Source organism: Notothenia coriiceps, unplaced genomic scaffold, assembly GCF_000735185.1.
Source record: "Notothenia coriiceps isolate Sejong01 unplaced genomic scaffold, NC01 NC01_scaffold00004073, whole genome shotgun sequence".
NCBI classification, from domain to species: Eukaryota; Metazoa; Chordata; class Actinopteri; order Perciformes; family Nototheniidae; genus Notothenia; species Notothenia coriiceps.
The window spans coordinates 237,427-256,719 of record NW_011336774.1 but is presented as its reverse complement, the minus strand read 5'-3'; the positions used below and the strand labels follow the sequence as shown (position 1 = coordinate 256,719).

At 38.6% G+C, this 19,293-nt stretch overlaps 2 protein-coding genes across 4 annotated transcripts in view; both read right to left on the bottom strand.

Annotated features, from left to right (window-relative positions):
- The window catches only part of ilvbl (ilvB (bacterial acetolactate synthase)-like), a 7,110-nt gene extending 4,204 nt beyond the window's left edge, over positions 1–2,906 (bottom strand). Inside the window, exons 1-5 of the mRNA XM_010767163.1 lie at positions 2,497–2,906; positions 1,638–1,839; positions 1,169–1,296; positions 828–1,078; positions 289–388 (exon numbers count right to left, since the gene is read on the bottom strand). Of these exons, the coding sequence (XP_010765465.1) occupies positions 289–388; positions 828–1,078; positions 1,169–1,296; positions 1,638–1,839; positions 2,497–2,604 (789 nt within the window). The 5' untranslated portion in view covers positions 2,605–2,906. The remainder of the gene's footprint in view (positions 1–288; positions 389–827; positions 1,079–1,168; positions 1,297–1,637; positions 1,840–2,496) is intronic.
- Positions 2,907–3,107: 201 nt separating this feature from the next.
- Positions 3,108–17,003, bottom strand: LOC104941978 (beta-galactosidase-1-like protein 2). 3 transcript variants are annotated; one of them, XM_010767162.1, is made up of 19 exons: positions 16,573–17,003; positions 15,608–15,793; positions 15,100–15,168; positions 14,566–14,661; positions 13,621–13,729; positions 12,772–12,864; positions 12,504–12,585; positions 11,680–11,744; positions 11,273–11,357; positions 7,224–7,361; positions 7,033–7,113; positions 6,791–6,897; positions 6,181–6,327; positions 6,009–6,080; positions 5,494–5,572; positions 4,617–4,704; positions 4,414–4,528; positions 3,802–3,918; positions 3,108–3,710 (listed from the first exon to the last, which is right to left on the bottom strand). In XM_010767162.1, the coding sequence occupies exons 1-19, from the start codon at positions 16,734–16,736 to the stop codon at positions 3,600–3,602; spliced, it is 2,004 nt and encodes a 667-aa protein (XP_010765464.1). In that variant the 5' UTR covers positions 16,737–17,003; the 3' UTR covers positions 3,108–3,599. The 3 variants fall into 3 exon arrangements, with proteins under 3 accessions (XP_010765464.1, XP_010765462.1, XP_010765463.1); XM_010767160.1 differs by lacking the exons at positions 11,273–11,357; positions 11,680–11,744; positions 12,504–12,585; ... (4 more) ...; positions 15,608–15,793; positions 16,573–17,003 and adding exons at positions 7,617–7,701; positions 7,868–7,932; positions 8,117–8,198; ... (4 more) ...; positions 9,103–9,288; positions 9,479–9,562; XM_010767161.1 differs by lacking the exons at positions 11,273–11,357; positions 11,680–11,744; positions 12,504–12,585; ... (4 more) ...; positions 15,608–15,793; positions 16,573–17,003 and adding exons at positions 7,617–7,701; positions 7,868–7,932; positions 8,117–8,198; ... (4 more) ...; positions 9,103–9,288; positions 9,479–9,562 and having other exon boundaries at positions 7,230–7,361.
- Positions 17,004–19,293: the final 2,290 nt, after the last annotated feature.

The following is a 19,293-nucleotide window of genomic DNA, read 5'->3' as shown; positions in this document are numbered from 1 at the left end:
AGGGCACCGGGTGAACACAACTCAGCAGCAACAGACAAGACGGGAGGGGGAACACTTTTCAAACTAAAACAGGAAACAGAGACAGACAAACTAAAACACAGAGAGATCGCGACAAACAGATGCATAAATGACCTATAATCACATGCTTCCTGTGTAATGTTTTAGGGTGGAACAGATTAATATCCCTCGCCAATAATGAAGCTAAATAATCCGTAACGGAGGCCGAGATCTATGGCCCCAAAGATCACCTCCGTTACACCCCCCCTTTACTAATAAGAGCAGTCTTACCTGATCGTCTGTGGCTTGTGGGATGTCAACAGGAAGTGGAGACACATCTCTTTTCTCCCAGGCTCCAGCAAAGAGGTTCAAGAGGTGGTTATTGAGGTACCTAACAAGAAATCAAACCATCATTGGTAATCATTTTATATACATTATTATTGCATGTTCCCCTTTTTTTGACAGTTGAGATCAACATGAATCATGAGGGAGAAAAGCAAAAACAAAGCTTATGGTTGTTAAATAAAATTCAGGTCAAACTAACAACAATGACTGTAATGAAGTACGTGTTCTCAAGGAAACCCCACATGCTATAAACAATGTATCAATTCACCCATGAGGTTGCTAACTTTATTAATGTATTCTGAGAACTTCAAAATGTAGTTTCATGAAACTGTAAATGTATATTTCCTAGAAATCAACTGGTCTTCTTTTCTCTATTGTATTTTTGAGTGTGTATATAAACTCCAGTAAATAGTAATGTACAGTGTAGATACGTGTACTGTATTGTATTGTATTGTACATACATACAAGACATGTTGATTACATACCATGTAACAATTTTGCCCATCAGGCCTTTGGGAGGGTTCTTAACACCAAACTCTTTGGACACAAGGTGGAAGGGATAGAGCGTGTCGATGGGGAACTCTATGAAAACAGGACCAGGAGTCCCCGACTGGGCGATGGCGAGGGCTTTCCTGATGGTGGGCACGATCTCCCTGATATGCCTGATGGAGGCACAGAATTTACACAGCGGCTTGAAGAGAGACATCTGGTCGATATCTTGCAGCGCTCCTCTGCCCTGTCCCGCAGACACAGTGGATGGAGAGGTTACACACAGAGGTTACATCATTTAAAGAGCAAGGATAACACGGTTAGAGGACCATCATACCTGGAGTAGTGTACCAGCAGCTCCTCCCATGAGCAGCAAAGGAGATTCAGCCATCTGAGCATTCTTCACTGCTGTCACTGTGTTAGTGAGGCCTGGGCCAGCTGTCACTGCTGCAACACCAACAGTCCCTGTAGAAGAGACGATGAAGATAGGTTACAAGCAGCCCCTAAAAACACACATTCATGACTGATTCAAGGAAATAACTACACACTGAGCTAGCTACCTAAACGTATTTAATTCGTTTGGAATACCATGGCCCAATGATATGTAATCCTGGCTAAATCTATGCACACTTGTGTTTGCAAAGTCAAATCTACTGCCGAGGGAAAGCCCTATTTACTTAGACACACCTTAACAAGGGCACCGCACGGCCGAGTCCTGTATTCTGCATAACTGCCAGTTACATGATATGAGCTCAAATAACACTAAGGTTCCAACATTTATCTCATTTCATAGCATAAATCTGCACCTGAAAGTCTCGCCACAGCATCGGCAGCGAAAACAGCTGTGGCTTCGTGTCTGGTGTCCACAATGCGAATGCCCAGCTTCTCGCAAGCCACCAGGATAGGGGAGATGTGTCCACCGACGAGGGTGAAAACGTACTTGACCCCGTGGGCGCGCAGCACCTCTGCCACGCTCTCGCCACCATGTCGTGGGCTCTTCGTCTCAGCCTGAGGTCAGAATCAGAAACAGGGTTATTGCCAAGTAGGCTAATATAAGAGGTAGCTATGAGCAGAATGTGCAACATTACGGGGGTTGTGCAGGACTCACAGTATTAAAATGAACAAGAAATTGTTAGCATTGTGTGCATTCATTGTGTTTTTTTATAGAGGTGATTAAGATAGGGGACATAATAAAAGTGAAGTTGGAGAAGAGATTAGTCGGATAATTCATGTCTGCTCACTGATTCAGCAGAAATAACTATTTTGTAAAGTAGGGGGGAAAGCTCTAAGGGTGAGTTAATAGCCCATCTAAAGGTCATCTGTCTCACTATCTCAGTGTTACTCCATCTGTCATTCATATTTCACAACCACATGTGGCCTGCAGAGGTGAAGTGCCTCTGCCCTTTGTGCAATGGCACTAACAACCTAGGTGTTGTGATAGCCTTTGTGCCAGAAAACCACAAGTCCGGTCAAAGTTGACATGAATAGAGGCCATTCACCTTTCACCTGGGACAGCTTACAGAATACAGGTGTTTGCTATGACTCTGTCTCTTTCTGTCTCTCTACATGCATTTTATCTTAAAGCTGCCATGCATGTAGAGAAACAAAAAGAGGCAAATAAAAGCATAGGTTTTATAATAACCATGATGAATTTTGACAACCTACCTTGTGAAAGAGCTGGTAGAGTAAACCGAGTTTGTATGCTGCAAAAACAAGTCCACCCACAGCAATGACCGCAGAGCACCAAAGACCGGTGCCAATGTTTGACTCCATGTCAGGATGCAGGTGCAAACTAATATTTCTATAAATAAAACTAAACTTAGCTTAACATATCCAATCCTACTCCTAACTGGTCCAGTTCAGCAGCTCAGCTCGGCTAGGCTAATGTACTGTGGAGCTGCTATTACAAACCACTATGCCACCATTTCGAAAGCCTTACATTCAATGTGAATAAAGCTAATATAAAGTCACTAATAAAATGTTGTTATGGTCATGGACTCTTCTGCTAGTTGAAATAACCGAGTGCTCTTCCTGCAAACTGCTGTGCCAACACAGGAACACTGACGGATATATTTACAAGTTAAGCTAGCCATAGGTATTTGAACTTCCTGCTAATCATTTCAAAATAAAACCAAAGGAAATGTCCAATAGAATAGATTGTAATTTATAGTTCATTGTCACTGTATATTTAAAAAAATGCTCACCCATATTCACATTGTATAAAGTTAATCTTAGATAACTATGTAAATAATCAAGATATTGAGTCAACACATGTGTCAGAGCGGGCCAAGATAACAGTTGTTTATTCTTTATTGTGAAAGCATAGAAGACTTGTGTTCCGGTTACTAGGCTTTCTGGTGAAATGTTTCCCATGGTGTGATGTCATTGGTGAGTAAGGGAGCGTCGCTCATGTGAATGACAAGCCTTTGGTCCAATGAGAGGTTTGTGAGGACATGTAATGCTTTTGAAGGGTCAAAAAGGTCAAAGACATTTTTTCTTTCCTAATCAGAACAAAATTCAAACCAAAGTCCAAAAACAAGACAAAGGAGACCTTATTGAATTCTTGAATTTAAGGAAACAGATCAATGGCATGTGACAGCTCACTAAATATATGAAGAAAACACATAACCATAAGCTACTGGTGTACAATAGTAACTTAAAACATTATGGTTAGTAAACTAATAGCTTTTAATGATGACAAGAACTGCAGTTATCAATAAACTGTCCCCTGCATCCAAGTGTGTGTGTGTTTTGCTGTACATTATTTTTTACAGCAGTGTGCAAAAGGGGAGTTTGTAAACATCAATTGTCTTTCCATGATCAGGATTTTCCGCAAAAAATATTTTGTCATCTGCTTTTTGTTCCTCGAAAACAATAATCTGAAAGAGAACATAAAAATAGAAAAAATGTCAACAATGTGCCTTAATTCATCTACAAAACAAATAGAGAGCAGGGGTTAATGTCATAAACCTGATTCTCTCCACTTCTGAGCCAAGGTCCCGGGAGATAAAGGTGATGCTGGGGTCCAATGAACCAATGGCGTCCAAGGTTCTGCCCATTGACAAACACGGCTCCTTTACCCCAACCCTGTGAATCGATCCACAGGTATAATATTCCACCTTTTACATTTTAAATATTGTAATACAACACACTGCTGCTGCTGTTACACAATAATTTCCCAATTCTGGATCAATAAAGTATCTATCTATCTATCTATCCATCTATCCATCTATATATATATATATCCATCTCTCTATCTATCTATCTATCTATCTATATATATTATCTATTTATCTAAACAGAAGACCAATGTGTACTCTTTATGTTAGTTATATTACTAATTAAACAATTAAAACACATGTGTAGAACAGTTGAATGTAAGACATTAAATTATTCAGAATTGCTTCAGGATGTCTTAGTTGCAGCTGTATTGCAAATACTAGCTTAACGCTGAATATCATATTGTGAAATATGTTTTGTTTTTTATATATATTAAATTATTTTAAAAATACAATAAATAGTAGATCAATATAAAACATTTCCTAGCTATAAAGGTGCAGTTTAACATAAAGGATCACTCACATGGAGTTTGATGAAGGTGTCTTTTGGAGGACCTTCCACATACAGTCTGGCCTGGAAAAACCCTGGGATGGAGGGCAACTTGCCATCAGACTTCCATTGACCTGAACTCATTAGTCTGAAACAAGATCAAACATTCATTATTCATTATAGTTATAGTAAAAATCACTCGTGAGCCAAAATAGCATAGAATTCGGTTAACCAACCTTTTCATAAAACATGGCTTCATGTCTAAACAGAAGATGGTAAATCCTCTCAGAGGGGTGTGGTTCAACAGAATGTCTCCAACAATACCTGTAGTACAATGTGAGATTTCGTATTATACCATAAAATATAGAAAATATCAGTAACTTTCCATGTGGCTGTTATTTAAAGGGGACCTATCATGCAAAATGCACTTTTGTATGTCTTTTATACATGAATATGTGTCCAAGGTGTGTCAGGGAACTCACCAAGTGTCAGAAAACACAACCCTCTCTCTTTTCCTCCATACCCAAATCTCTAAAAACGGGGCTGCAATGGAGCTGATTATTATTTGAATTTTTCTGACGTCAGAAAAGGGTTGCTCCGCCTATGTGGGCAACTCTCCAGCTATCAGGGGAATGAGAGACCGCTCGAAAGCGCTGGAGACGCTGTAGTACATATGCTAGGCCTGTAAGTGGCGCTGTAGTCTGCCACAAAAGCAGAATCAGCCCTTGCAAAAACAGGGCTGGAAAAGAGCAAATAGAGCGAAATGAGGCATGGCTAAAATGCATGATCTGTTTGGTATTTTGAAAAAAAAACTTCACAGACATGTTTTATATAGATATGGCCCTACAATATATGTTTCAAATATAGCATGATAGGTCCACTTTAACTTTTCAGTTTCGATCGATGCAACATTGACTGTACTCCTGATTCTTCTAATAATAAGAATGGTTTAATTCCGTTATGGAGATCAGTTCTAATGTGAAAACTGAAGGTCTGAAATATTTATGAGAAATGCACAATGAGTATTTGTTTACTCAGATTTCATAACTGGTGTAAGAGCAATAAATCAATGTATGGCAGAGGACAAGAAGCCAACGTTTGAAGGCAAAATACCTTTGCGTTGTTCATCCAGTGCTTTCCCATAATTCACTCTTCCACAGTTCTCCACAAGCAAGCTCAAAGTCATCTCTCCCTTCAATACAAAAAACAACCTTTTAAAATAAGTTATTCAGGTAAGAAGAGTGATCACAGTGAGACTACCTGCATATCTCTATGTTTGTGAATAAGCCAAATAAACAGAGAGTACTCTTCATCGGGTTGATCATGTAATGCATACAGTATGACTCAGAATCACATTGTGTTGTTATTTCCTCTTAACCTTGTTTGAACACAATTACATGCTCCAAATTTGGAATCTGCCGGATAACTCAGAATCCTTCTAAAAAACTTTAAATATATATCCATATAGTTAAAGCCATTGTTTACAACCTTACAAAGTTAAGGCATTACAGAAATATATTTCTGGAATGCTTTAGACAAATTGACCCTTGCACTTTGGTAATTGGCCCTAGGTCTAAGTTTAATTAAAACATTTAGGGAAGGGTACAGATAGCCTCTAGAAAAGTCACCTTTCCATCAGGGAGTGCCAGCTCATGAGTCTTGTAGTCCAAAGTACCAACACATTGTCTGTCCACAAAAACCTAGAAAAAAGGAAAAGACAAATACAGGATTGTGTATAGTGATGTTGTATACATTTAAGTATATATTTTGCATGTATTGTTTGTATCTGTCTATTCTTACCAGGGCTCTATCTCTGATGTTGTTCTTTGAGTTGAGGGTTCCTCCACAGGTGATGATGGTTTCATACAGTGTGTACCCATATGACTGACCATTGTTATTGTTGACAGGGAGATTCTCCATGTTTACCGGCTTCTCCGACCTGAAAGGCTGCAATATTGTCAGACATCCTAAAGTATTAGATACATCATCTGGCAGAACACAATACACATCAGATCTCTGAGGACAATGACATGAAATCTGTGTCAGTAGTTTTACAGGCAGTGCAAGATACCACCACTGTTGGTTTTACGCTGTTTAAGTATCACTATGAATATGTACAAAGAAAATAAAGAAGCAGGTGTGTACAACTTGATGCATGACCAAACCTGAGCTGCCAGGTGTGAGACATCTGTATTGAGTGTGAGCAGCATATTGTGACACCTCTATACAAGTGAAGACAGCGAAGTAGGCACACAGGCTGATAACAGTTCTGTCTCTCTGAAGCTCACCACATCTTGCATTTTACTCCCATCCCATCAATGCTCCTTTATATACCAGACGGTTGGGATGAAACATTTTCCATCAGGCCTTTATAAAAACACCCTACAGCTGCTGGCCTTATGTAGCGTACCTTGTCGGTGAAGTGCAGGCTGTCCCACAGTGACAGGTGCTGCTGGATGCTAACAGGGTCATAGACTCTCCTCTCACAAGGAGACGGCACTTCAGGAAGAGGCTTAGCTGGAACACAAGTTGGCAAACACATTTCATTACGCTGATTGAGGCAAACTCAATTACTCTGTATAATGAAGTCATCAAATTAATTGCTGAGTTTCTCATAAAATATGTAGCTCAATGAATGATGTGAGACATTACAGTGATACTGGCTAAATAAAGTCCTCAAGAGTTGATATTTTGGCGTGCAATCTCCAGCCTCAGAAAGCGGAGCGTCGTAATCTGCAATAAAAAGGTTTGCAAAAATGGTAAGAAGCAATGCATTACTTAAAGGGAATCATATATATTTTTAAAATCTTTGGTCTATGAATTCTTAGGTAATTCCAAACAACCATAACTGGAGATCTGAGGTTTGTAGGTGCCATAGTCCATCGCTCCATTCATGAAGCCAAAGCTGGTTCCCCCATGAAACATGTACAGATTAATGGAGACACCTCTCTCAAGAAGCTCTGACACAACAGCAAGCATATCTGTAAGCCAAATATATAGTACAAAATACAATACACTAAAAGTGAGCCAACATTTCTCTTCTCCATTTGTTACAGTGTCCTTCTATTATACATTAACAGCTCAACAGTGGTAACCTGAATGTCTGATAATAGATATTATCCATGGTGAAGCTTGTGTAAACATGTGTGATAGAACAAATGGGCTGCACAGTTAGGCTGAAATTGAGCAAGTGCTGAGCATAAATGTTCAATGATGGTTGAAAAGTGTTTCCATACCTTCAGCATGGAACACATGGTGATGTTCTCCCCAAACGTCAAACCAGCCGGACCAATACTCCATCACCATTAGAGGTTTCTGGGGCTACGCGAAACAGAACACATGTCTGTATTAAACATGTCTTACAGAATACTGTGATGTATGAGGACTATTTCCTCTTAAACAAAATCTTCATCATCTTTTTTTGTTGCAACTGCTCAATAGTGAGTACAAAAGCTCCATTGAAAATCTACCCATTACAATCACTTACCTGCATTTCAGCTAAGTGCTGAATAGCTCCGAATGATAATCTCTGAAGGTTTATTGTCTTTAGAACTGAAAGGAACCAGATTTAGATAAAAAGAAGGACAAAGTCAAACAATGACAAAGTACATTATGAGCAGTATTTTTTTTACAATGATGTTTCAACTATATAAATATGATGATTAAATCTAAATAAATCTAAAATAATACACTTTATGCATTTCTCCCCTTTTTAAGGGTCAGTTATTTGTATTACCTCCCTCCACCCCTTCATAACTCAGGCCCTCCCAGTTGTCTGATGTCAACAGGAGCTCCTTGATTCCTCTGGACTGGAGACACTGTCGAAAAAGATATGGAATTCCTTCAGTAAAATGTAATGTAAAAGCTTTCAGTCAAAAATAAACATTGCAATACAACTCACATTTTGTACAAATGGCATGTAACTCTCATCTTTGGCATATGATCCATACTCGTTCTCAACTTGAACTGCAATGATTGGGCCTCCCTCTTCAAACTAGGCAAAAACAATAAATGCTTGTCTCACTGAAAGCTACAATAGTTATTTTGGGAAATATTTTGACAAAACCTTGAGTTTGACTTACCATGAGAGGCTTGATTACGGCAACAAGCGTGTCAAAGTAGAGGTTAACAGCATTTACAAAGCCAGGATAAGTTGTCCTCAACTGCATGTCTTTATCTTGTAACAACCAGCTATAAGAAACAAACAAAAACAACTTCTTGGCACACTTCTAGTATAGGGCAATACTTAAAAGCAATGGGCAGATGGTGCTACCTAGGCAACCCGCCCAAATCCCATTCAGCGCAGATGTAAGGTCCAGGACGCAGGATCACCCACAGACCCGTCTCTGCAGCTAGATTGATAAAAGCTCTACAAAAAGACATGGACACCTTCTGTTAATTCAAAAATAAAAATTCAACATGCATTTTCTACAAAGAGGGAGATACTTAACATAAAAGCCTTACTTGAGGTCCAACTGATCCTGAAAATTGAATGTTCCTTTCTCAGGCTCGTGCAGATTCCATGGCACGTATCTGAAAAGAAAGCATGGAAACATTCTTTTGTAGCTTATGCTGAGTGACTCATGAAAGATGTTTCTATTTCATTTTAAGGGAAGGCCTTTTCATACAAACACATTTACTTTAACCTGATCTGTATTTCACATTCTCCATTAAATGTGACAGATTATTATGAGGCATAGTCGAGTTACAAAATGAACCTACGTTGTCAGAGTATTGAGGCCGCAGGCTTTCATCCTCAGCAGCCGGTCCTCCCAATGGGCTCTGGGGACACGGAAGTAATGGATGGAGCCCCCCAGGATGCAGAAGGGCTCTCCCTCAAGAGTGAACTGAGAGGAATCAGCCCTCAGACCCTCCACACGGCTCATTCTTCGCACCTCAGGGCGTTTTCTATTGGGTGAAAATTAATTGGATCAAATAAAATAGAAAAGGCCCATCTACTGAGGTCATATGTGTTGGATAATAAAATACAATGTGTTACTGTAATAAAACAGTAGGCTACTTCACAGGAAGTACATGTAATTTATTTTATGAACAGACAAGACGAAAGAAATACGAACAGAAAAAATTCAAAACTTACCAACACATGTAAGTCCCAGATGCAGAATAACAGAAAATCCCAATGACATCAAAACATTGCAGTGCCTTGGAGCTGAGCTTGCAGAGAGCATTTGAAGGGAGGATGGTGCTGGGAGGCCTGAAACACTGCGGATAAGGGAAACTATTGTTGTTTCCGAACAAAAAATATAACAGTGCTTTGTCTCTCTCCCTCCCTCTTTCAGTAAAAAAAGGAAGAGCTTGCATTGTTCACAAACATGTTGGCCTCATGATATAGTTTACATAAAAAGTGTACTGATGCACCAGTGGTTGTATGTAATCACAGTCTAAGAACAAATGTACTCTGTGCAACTGTAGTCACAAGTTAGTGTGTAATAGCACAAGTGTGTGCATTGTGTCTGAGTCTTGTTATCTTTTTAATCTGCCCTACTTAGGGAATTAAACAGATATGCTTTTTTTGAATTGCTGTGTACAACTGAATAGAGCCTTGATCCCGGCTTTTTGTTTCAGTTGTTTCACTGCTCTCAAAATTATGTATCTGTCACTTTTGCTGACATTGTTATGTCTTAGAAACAATATTAAACATTGTACACCAGGGAGTATGGGATGGCTAGTCGAAAGAAGACATCAAATATGGATGTGAGGATTTTTAAGTGAAGTGTAAAGAGTAGGAATTAACTGATTAAAACGATGAAAACAGGAACAGACTATATTTAACCTACCCCTTATAAGAAAGCATTTGGGAACAGAATGAGACTGGGGCAGATTGTATACTTTATTTTCACCCAATCAAGTAGACAGTTAATACAAAAAGAACTGAAAGAGAATATTAAAAGTATCTAATTACAATATTCCCTTTCAAGTTAGACATGTAAAAAACCTACATAGTCTTAAATCATTGGCATAATTTGCGCTGGACACTGGGGGCATGTCCCCATCACTTTTTGAAATGGCCAATTTTGTCCCCACCACTTTTTAAAGTATGGCTTATAAATGTTCTCAAAAATAGCGTGCAGAAAGAAAGGTAATAAACAAGAACACTGGTTTAGTGTCAAGATGTGCAATTTGGACATGTTAGTAAACTTTAATAGAACATGTAAAAAAGAGCATTGCTCCCGCTGTGCAGCAGCACGGTGCAATATGTGTGTTCTGTTTTATTGTCAACTTTTCATATTAATTTATNAGTCTGTGTCGCGAGCGGGGGGAAGGGGTGCTAGTGGACTAAACGGCGGATAAACTGTGGCACGCTTACACTAATTGCGCCGCATAAGCGTATAATAGTGCGCCGCATTTGCGCTTCAGATGAGGAGGTGAGGCGCCCTCATAACTGCATGAACCTGTATGGCACAATACAACTCAGCCTGGCTTACCTGTACGTCAATCAAGTGGCAAATGCCATAGTAAGGATGGATGATAGGCTAACTTTAACACAAATGTAATTTAATTAAATGTTTTTTTTTTTTCTTCTACCCACACTACCCTTGCGATCGACCGGTCAATCGCGATCGACGTATTGGGCGCCCCTGTCTTAAGCCTTTCTTACCCTAAAGGTCCTGAGACTCTGTCTTCCCCCTCAAGACAGTCTGTTCTACTTTCACAGCTCCTGTATCGGCTCGCAACGAAAAACCTTTCTTTCTCTGTCTCAAATTAGCCGATTGTATCGACCTTCTGTTCAGAAAGAAACGGTTTCACCCTCAGAGAATCCATCAGCAGAAATCCTGTCTGGCTTTCACATGAACACCTTTCTTTGTCTTGTCAGGAGTCCTAAAGCTCTCTCTCAATGAAAACCTGGCTACCCATTCTGAGTCTGTCTTACCCTCAGCTGGGTAGACATGATGAAGGTCCCCCCAAAGATCGAACCAGCCAGACCAGTACTCCATCACCATCTTCGGCTTGTGAGGCTGATGGGAGAAAGAGTTGTCCATTAACTAAAAGATACGTCTGAATGACCTTTCAGCTAGTACCTTATTCCATTTGTGTGAAACCCTGAATTAATTGTCTAAAAGATTAATGATCTTCTTTCAGGTCTCTAACTTTTTCTTTTAAGGTGGGTAAGTAACCTCAAACGTTCCCTGGGATTAACATGGACAGTCTAATTTGGGAAAAGCAAAAATTAGTTTTTAGCTTGATGTTCACTTCGATAAAAAGAGAAGTAATGACAGACTCCAAGACCACGGATAACAACAAAATGAAGAATGAAACCAAAACGTAAAAAAGACTCACTTGTATCTCATCCAGATACTTGATGTCCTTTGGGTTAAACTTCTGGAAATTGATGGTTTCTAGTGCTTCAGAGCCAAAAAGGTAGAACATTGTTAACACAAATCGGCATAGAATCAGTTCAAACTAATACAGACCATGCTTTAGAAAAGAGATCTATGGAATGAATATTGTTTTGAGTTGTACTTAAACCCTTGCATGATTATGTTCTTGTCTTTAAAAAAGTATTAGCAGTTCCCCATAGTATCTTAAACTTCAATATAAAGCACAATGCTCCTCAAATCAAAAAGTTAATAAGCATTAAATCTGTCTAACGTAAGCGGCTGCATTAGGAGACAGGCAACGAGGCATCACATTTAAGTGTTCATCCACAGCATGGAAATCATGATTAGAAAATATATATTTAAAACAAATATCAGGGGGGTTTATTATAACAATACTCTGGAGGATTATATCCTGTAATTATAAGGATGGGAATAATGCATGATTTGCTCTCATAATAAAACAAAAATACTATTATCTCAGTGACAAAAAAGCTTATTATGACCATTTTTGCCAACAATAAAACAGCATGTGTCAAAGAAAATACTTTTATATTTCAATATCTCTGTTTTTGCTTTGTGTAAGGGTTAGCTTTGTGGTATTACACAGGATCCTTTGTGAGTAGTTCTGAGCTGCAGTTGCCTGACACAAGCCACCCTTCGCCTCAGACCTCTTGTCGTTGTGTGAAAACAAACTCACCAACCAACCTACTGTATATGTGTGTCTATTTGGGTGTGTGTAATGTAGATGCAGCCTTGTTTGTCTGTCAGCCCATCTAACAATACCTCCTTTCACTCCTCCAAGCTTTAGTCCTTCCTTGTTGTCTGAGGTCAGCAGCAGCTCTGAGATGCCTCTTGACAACAACGACTGGGAAAAAAGAGAAGTATTGGAGGCAACAAGAGAAAACGAAAGGTTCTTTCTGAAATATCATTGATTTCTCTTTTCAAATTGAGCGAAAATAAGAGTGAGTTAAGGACAGCAGCGGATACAAAGTGTACTCTCTTCTAAGAGCGACCACAAATTATTCAAATAATACACAGTTTAGTTTCTTACCTCCTTGATGAAAGGCATGTATTTGTCATCCTTGGCATAGGAGCCATACTCATTCTCAACTTGAACTGCGATAATTGGGCCACCCTTGGAGTACTGCGGAATAATTAGCCAATGAATGGGACACATATTAGAGCCTGGCACCAGTTCTCACCATTTCTACACTCAGTACAGCTGAATTTGATGAAAAACACTGAGAAGGAAATCAGAGCTAATCCAATGGTGCATGGATGAATAGAAAATGTGCCCTGGATGCCATGAGTTTATTTAGGTTCATATGGTAAATATATTGCTTGTATACATGGTAACGTGCATAGTATGCAGGAATAACATTATGAAAGCAAGTATTCCATCATGAAAAAATGGGCAGGCATTTGTATGCATGTTTGAATATATTAAAAAAAAACATATTTTATATATTTCATATTTGTTTGTGTCATATTTCCATTAAAAGGTCCTACAGTATACTACTTATTTTCAGGTTCATATTTGTATTTTGTGCCTCTACTGTGACATGCTTTAATGTTCAAAAAGCCTTTATTTTTCTCATACTGCCTGCCTCTCTTCACCCTCTGTCTGAAACCAGAGCCCAGTCTGCTCTGATTGGTTAGCTGGTGGGCTCTGTTGTGATTGGTCAACCTTAGAGATGTATGGCATATAATGTGTTTTGTTTAGCCTTTGCAGACAATTTACATACACAGAAACCTATTCAACACACTACAGGAAAGGGTAAACCCCAAAAAGGATAATTGGGCTCATTTGGTCTTGTATACATTTTCTTCTCAAACATTGTAGTGTATACATCAGTCAAATTATTTCATTACATTTCTATTGTGCTAATATATAACGTACCTGATGTGGAACAACTTTCTCAATGAGATGATTAAAGAAGGAGTTAACGGCATCAGTGAATCCTGGGTAGGTTGTTCTCAGTTTCATGTTTTTATCTCGTAGTAGCCAACTGAAAAGAAATCAAAAGAAATGATTTGAAAAGTCCAAAAAGCAACATACAGTATCACCCAAGAGGCGATAGTTTTTTAGCTCTCGAAGATAGTTACACTAACCTAAGCATGACTATCACAAAGTGCAGTGCAGAGGAAGTCATGCTTCACTGCATGCCCCTAGAAACACTCTGTTTTGATGATCATCAAATAAATATCACCTAAACCTCATAGTCCCCCAAGGCTAAACTGCTCCAAAAATACCTTCTTCCAGGCTTTTTAACTCCAGCATTCACCCCGTTATCTGTTCAAATCTATGATGATTACAGAAATAAATGAATTCATCATCGTTTTTTAAGGAGCTTTGCCTGTCAGATTACATTTATGTTCTCCTTAAAATCTCACTATAAGTATGGAAAATCCTTTGTGACAATCATCTGAGTAACATTAGAGGTTACTTGGATGATTCATAATGTCCTCACTTACACTATATGTAAAACCCTGTTGTCTTTGCATCATAAACCGTATGTAGAGCACTGAGGTGGATCAATCCTACTAAGGCATGTCCATGTTTTGCAATACGTAGCTGAAGAAACTGGCAAAAAAACATGACAGAGACGGCAGACTTGAAATCATTCACATTACTTAATTATTTCCAAGAGTTTAATGGATTTAGCCCGAAGCAAAGATACCGCTAACAAACAGCTTAACTGACTGAACAAATTATTTTTAAGCCAATTTAAGGAATTAATTTAACAACCCAGTTGCTGTTCTAAAATAATGCTTTACAATGTTGATATGGCTGTAAGGCATATTCAAAAGATCTGCACAGGTTACATTTAATTGGGATGTTTACCTGGGTAGGCCACCTAAATCCCACTCTGCACAGATGTACGGCCCTGGACGCAGAATCACCCAGAGGCCCAAGCTGGCTGCAAGACGGAGGTAAGCTCTAAGGGAAAGAAAAACAATATTTGTATCTATTTATCATCAATACAATTCATTCAAATATTTACAACAGCATGAACACAGTATGGCTTAGTTATGCTCACTAAAGCAGATGTTTAATTTTAATTCATTCTAAAATATTTCACTCAATTAATTTTCTTCATTTTTACAGAATATAATATGTTTCTGTATTTAAGGTAACACCTGCTTCTTGACAGCAGGCAGCCAATTCGATTGATCATCCCCATCTTGACAATATATCAAGAAGCCCAGATAGTGATTATGGCTAATTAATCACACACGTTTTTTTTATGGGGAAACGTACATCATTTTAACAGTATTACATTATTTACTGTAAGACTGTGAACAATCCTGTAATGCAACAGTGCCCTCTGCAGGAGTTTAGCAGAGCCTCAGAAGTCTTCCCTTCATTTGTTCTTACTCCAAATCCAACTGATCCTCAAAGTTGAACACCCCTCGCTCAGGCTCGTGCATATTCCATGGCACATACCTAAAAACACAAATGTATTTTCTTTATTATTGTGTTTTAAGTATTTCAAGTGTGCCTTTGGTTTGTCTCCAAAGGCTACCATGTCCTTCTGTTTTCTTAAGAATGGTGTTTGCTCTGCTTTACCTAAAAGTAATATACATGTTATATATCGCAGTACAATGTGCACATTTTTTATTTATATTCTTATGTTTGTATAAACGTTTTTCTTTTTTTCTTTAATGTTTTATTGGAGATTGTATTTTAACTCCTTATGTTTATATGAATATATTTATTTTATACGCATTCTTACTACAACCTTTTACGTCTACATCAATATTATTTTTCAGTTTTTGTATGTATCTTTTGTTTATTTCATTCTGAAATACCATCTACACATCTATCTGACATAGTATGTTGTGTAAAGCAGAGTGTATTCCTCCAGCAGTGAGTGGGAGCCTACGTTGTCAGAGTATTGAGGCCACAGGCCTTCATCTTCAGCAGCCGGTCCTCCCAGTAGGCTCTGGGAACACGGAAGTAATGGATGGAGCCCCCCAGGATGTGGAAGGGTTTTCTCTCCAGAGTGAACTGAGACGAGTTGGCCCTCAGACCCTCCGCACGCTTCATTCTTACTACCTCAGGTCGATTCCTAGGGGGCAAAATGCAGTTTACAACTGACAGACAACTTGTTGAACTGGCCATGAAGACATTTGAGACATATTAATACACTAGCCTGTGTACTGTAAAGCTAATAGCTTTTTCATATTACAAAGAGGTTCCATTTATCTACATGATTCTTCATAATAAAACAACTATCACATGATCATATTAGATGAAATTAGATGATATTGGATTAGATTAGATTATATTAGATTAGATTTTTACTGTGCAGAGGTATAAGCCAATACAATGCAGTTAGCATTCAACCAGAAGTGCATATATATACTAATACTATATAAATTAGAAAGTGTACAAATACTACACCATAAGTGTTGCTATAAATAACAGCATACAGAGGTTATAAATAATAAACATATATCAAGAATAAAAACTGAAGTCTTATTAAGATAAGTAAAACAAATTGCATTGAGATTTATATATAATTTTGATCCGAATTTCTAAAATAAGGGTTAATTTAAGTAACAGTGACAGACAACCTGTTGCGTGAGGTTCAATGTCCACAGGTCAGCAGGTGAGAGATCACAGGTAACCTGGTTGGTTTCTTAAGAACATAACTGAGTTCAAATGTCTGAATAGCACTCATACAACAAAGCATAACACCTCAAGCAGTAGGGATTTAAACCATGAAATTCACATTTGATGTTCCTTTAAAGCAGGAAATAGTGTTTGTCTCATGGTTCTCTTGTTATGAAAAGTTGGCGACTGGTTAGATTTCACTCATGCGTAAAGAGCTAGGGTTTTCCTTACCTTGTAAGCCGATACGCAAGGATCGCTCCGACAGCAACACACAGCAGGAGAAAATATCTTTGCTTTAGGGACAGACGAATCCCAACCATTGATAAGATTTCCATCGACAACAATAACAACACGACTTCAGTAAAAGTTGCGCCCTGTTCGTTGCTTGTGTTCATGCAAATTAAAGTGAATATATTTCACTTTCCAAAACGGTCGGCGACGAGTTATTCAATGCATCACAAAACCTGTCAAACCTGACGTGATAACGTTTATAAAGTCACCCCATATTCACATAACGCTGGGTCGTAACGTTAGATTACTTCCGGGATTCAAAGTAAAAAAAAACGAAACGTGGTCAATTAAAATGTTCACTTGGTTTACTGTTATGGACTCTAATGTAACTAGTTGCAGTCTATGAGTGTGTGACCAATATTGTATATCAGATTAATGTCTTCCAAAAGTACAGACAAGCGGCAAACTGTATTTTACTTTAGGGACCGTCGCACATTTATGCAACCGAAAAAAAACGCAGAACATTTTATCCAGATTCAACAGCATAGCAGAAGACATTTCAAAAAGTGATGGGGACATGCCCCCAGTGTCCAGCGCAAATTATGCCAATGATTTAAGACTATGTAGGTTTTTTACATGNGCCCAATCTGTGTCGTTAACTGCATGAACCCGTATGGCACAATACAACTCAGCCTGGCTTACCTGTACGTCAATCAAGTGGCAAATGCCATAGTAAGGAATCCTTACTATGGCATTTGCCACTTGATTGACGTACAGGTAAGCCAGGCTGAGTTGTATTGTGCCATACGGGTTCATGCAGTTAACGACACAGATTGGGCAGGTTCGGCCCTGTAGTTAGATCATTTGGGCTTGGTCATTTTAAAAGTAGGTCCCAAGCTGAAAAAGTGTGGGCACCCCTGGCTTAAGACAAACTTTTTTCTCTGCAAATTGAACAGTGGGAAAGAGGGTGTGGACAAGCTCACTGACTGTAAAGGGAGGGTTAGTAAATCCTCCAGACTGAGTGCGGGTGTTTGTTCTCACTTAGCTCATTTGGACCTGTTGATCTGGAATATATCAACACAGCAATTGCACTTACAAGTAGATCCCTGAATGAGGTGGTTCTCTACTTGCCTCTACTCAAAATAAGGCTAAATGATATGGAGAATCAAATATAACTTGTTTTGAGCAAATATGTTTGATTTCAATATTGTGACAATATTGTGTTGACTGCATCACCAAAATGTACATCATTAGAATGTTGATCATTTATCATCAGTAATATGGGTTTATTGACCAAGTGTGTAAAGGCAAATAAGAGAAAAGCTACAAATTCAAAAAAGGGAATCACTTTGCGGTAATGAAGCCTTTCAAACTTGCAAAAGACATTACTTACAATGTTCAAATTCAAAAGGATATCTAATCTCGTATCACAATATCGATTTAATACCAATATGCCCTAACTCAAACTCTGGAGGGTTTTTTAGTCTAAATGCAATTGATCATACCAACAAATACAGCTGGGTTGCATATTGCCTTAAGAAATAAGAAATAGATTATGATGAGTAACATGCCTAGGGTTATGAAAAAAATCTAATCAAGTGTACCTGATGCATCATCTCAAGAAGAATAGCCATCCTGTTGTGTGGTGGTATGCACCCATTATAGCCAGTTAGACACGTAGAGCTCTAAGTAATTTAGTTAGTGTATTATACAAACAGTTCTTCCGAGAGCTGGATATTTCTCTTCATTTGATGAACACTGGTATATAAATGCAATGGGAACAACAGCTGGGATGTACCTCCTAGCATATGGTCATTCCTTTCTGGTTTTGTCAGATTTACCGTGTATACTTTTCATGCATGGTACGTTTTGAGCCAAGTATCACAAACCAGAGTCTGTGTCCAACCCTCTCCACTTTGTCTCTTGGCCATATGTTTGATGTTCAGAGGCCATTTTTTTTTCAAACGCTTCTTTGTGCAGGATTGTTCAAAGATGTGCTCCGCCGACTCTCACTGACTGTACCGAGGACAGGTGGAGGTGTTACACTTTGTAGGAGTCACATTCATCTTCCCCACTTCCTCTGTATACACACAGGCTGTAGCACATGCAGATACACACTAGAATTGTTTTGCTTGTGGCTGCATTAAATTAAGTTTCAGTTGGCAGGAGCATAATGTTGAGTACTTTCCTATGAATTATATGTTGCACTGTTTTTCTGAGTCACAGGCTATATACAGTATGTGCTGCACAATTTAAATAACCGCACCTGGACATAAGATATGACAAAATATATGTGAGACTTAGGACAACGTTACATTTAGCCTACGTCCACGGTTACTAACCAAAATAGATTGTGTGTATCCTTGTGGCCTTAATATGGTGTTCTTTCCTCATAAAAAAAGTTTTTTAAAACCTACGTGTTTATAGTCATAATTACTTCTCAGTCTGCTTCTGCATTTATTGGTGCCTTATTGCACTAACTGTGGAAAAACATGAAAAATCAAACCATAGGCAGGGCTGTGTATCATGTCATACTCTTGCAATGGAATAAGGATAAAGACCAATGCTTGTAAAATTACAGAAGTATGTTCAGCAAAATTCACTATGTATTAAAAGTAAAGGAACCAAAGGCCTGTATTATATTATTGGACAGTAACTGATGCATCAATGTGTACTTGGTATCCAATCTTAAAAATACTTTCCGAGGTCATACAAACCGTA

Excerpts from the sequence above, each read along its gene's own strand:
- LOC104941978 (XM_010767162.1), bottom strand. The coding sequence starts at position 16,736 with ATGAACACAAGCAACGAACAGGGCGCAACTTTTACTGAAGTCGTGTTG. Across the intron at positions 12,586-12,771 it reads ACATGCCTTTCATCAAGGAG|TCGTTGTTGTCAAGAGGCAT; the intron begins GTAAGAAACTAA and ends CTTTTTTCCCAG. Across the intron at positions 4,529-4,616 it reads AAGCCATGTTTTATGAAAAG|ACTAATGAGTTCAGGTCAAT; the intron begins GTTGGTTAACCG and ends ATCTTGTTTCAG.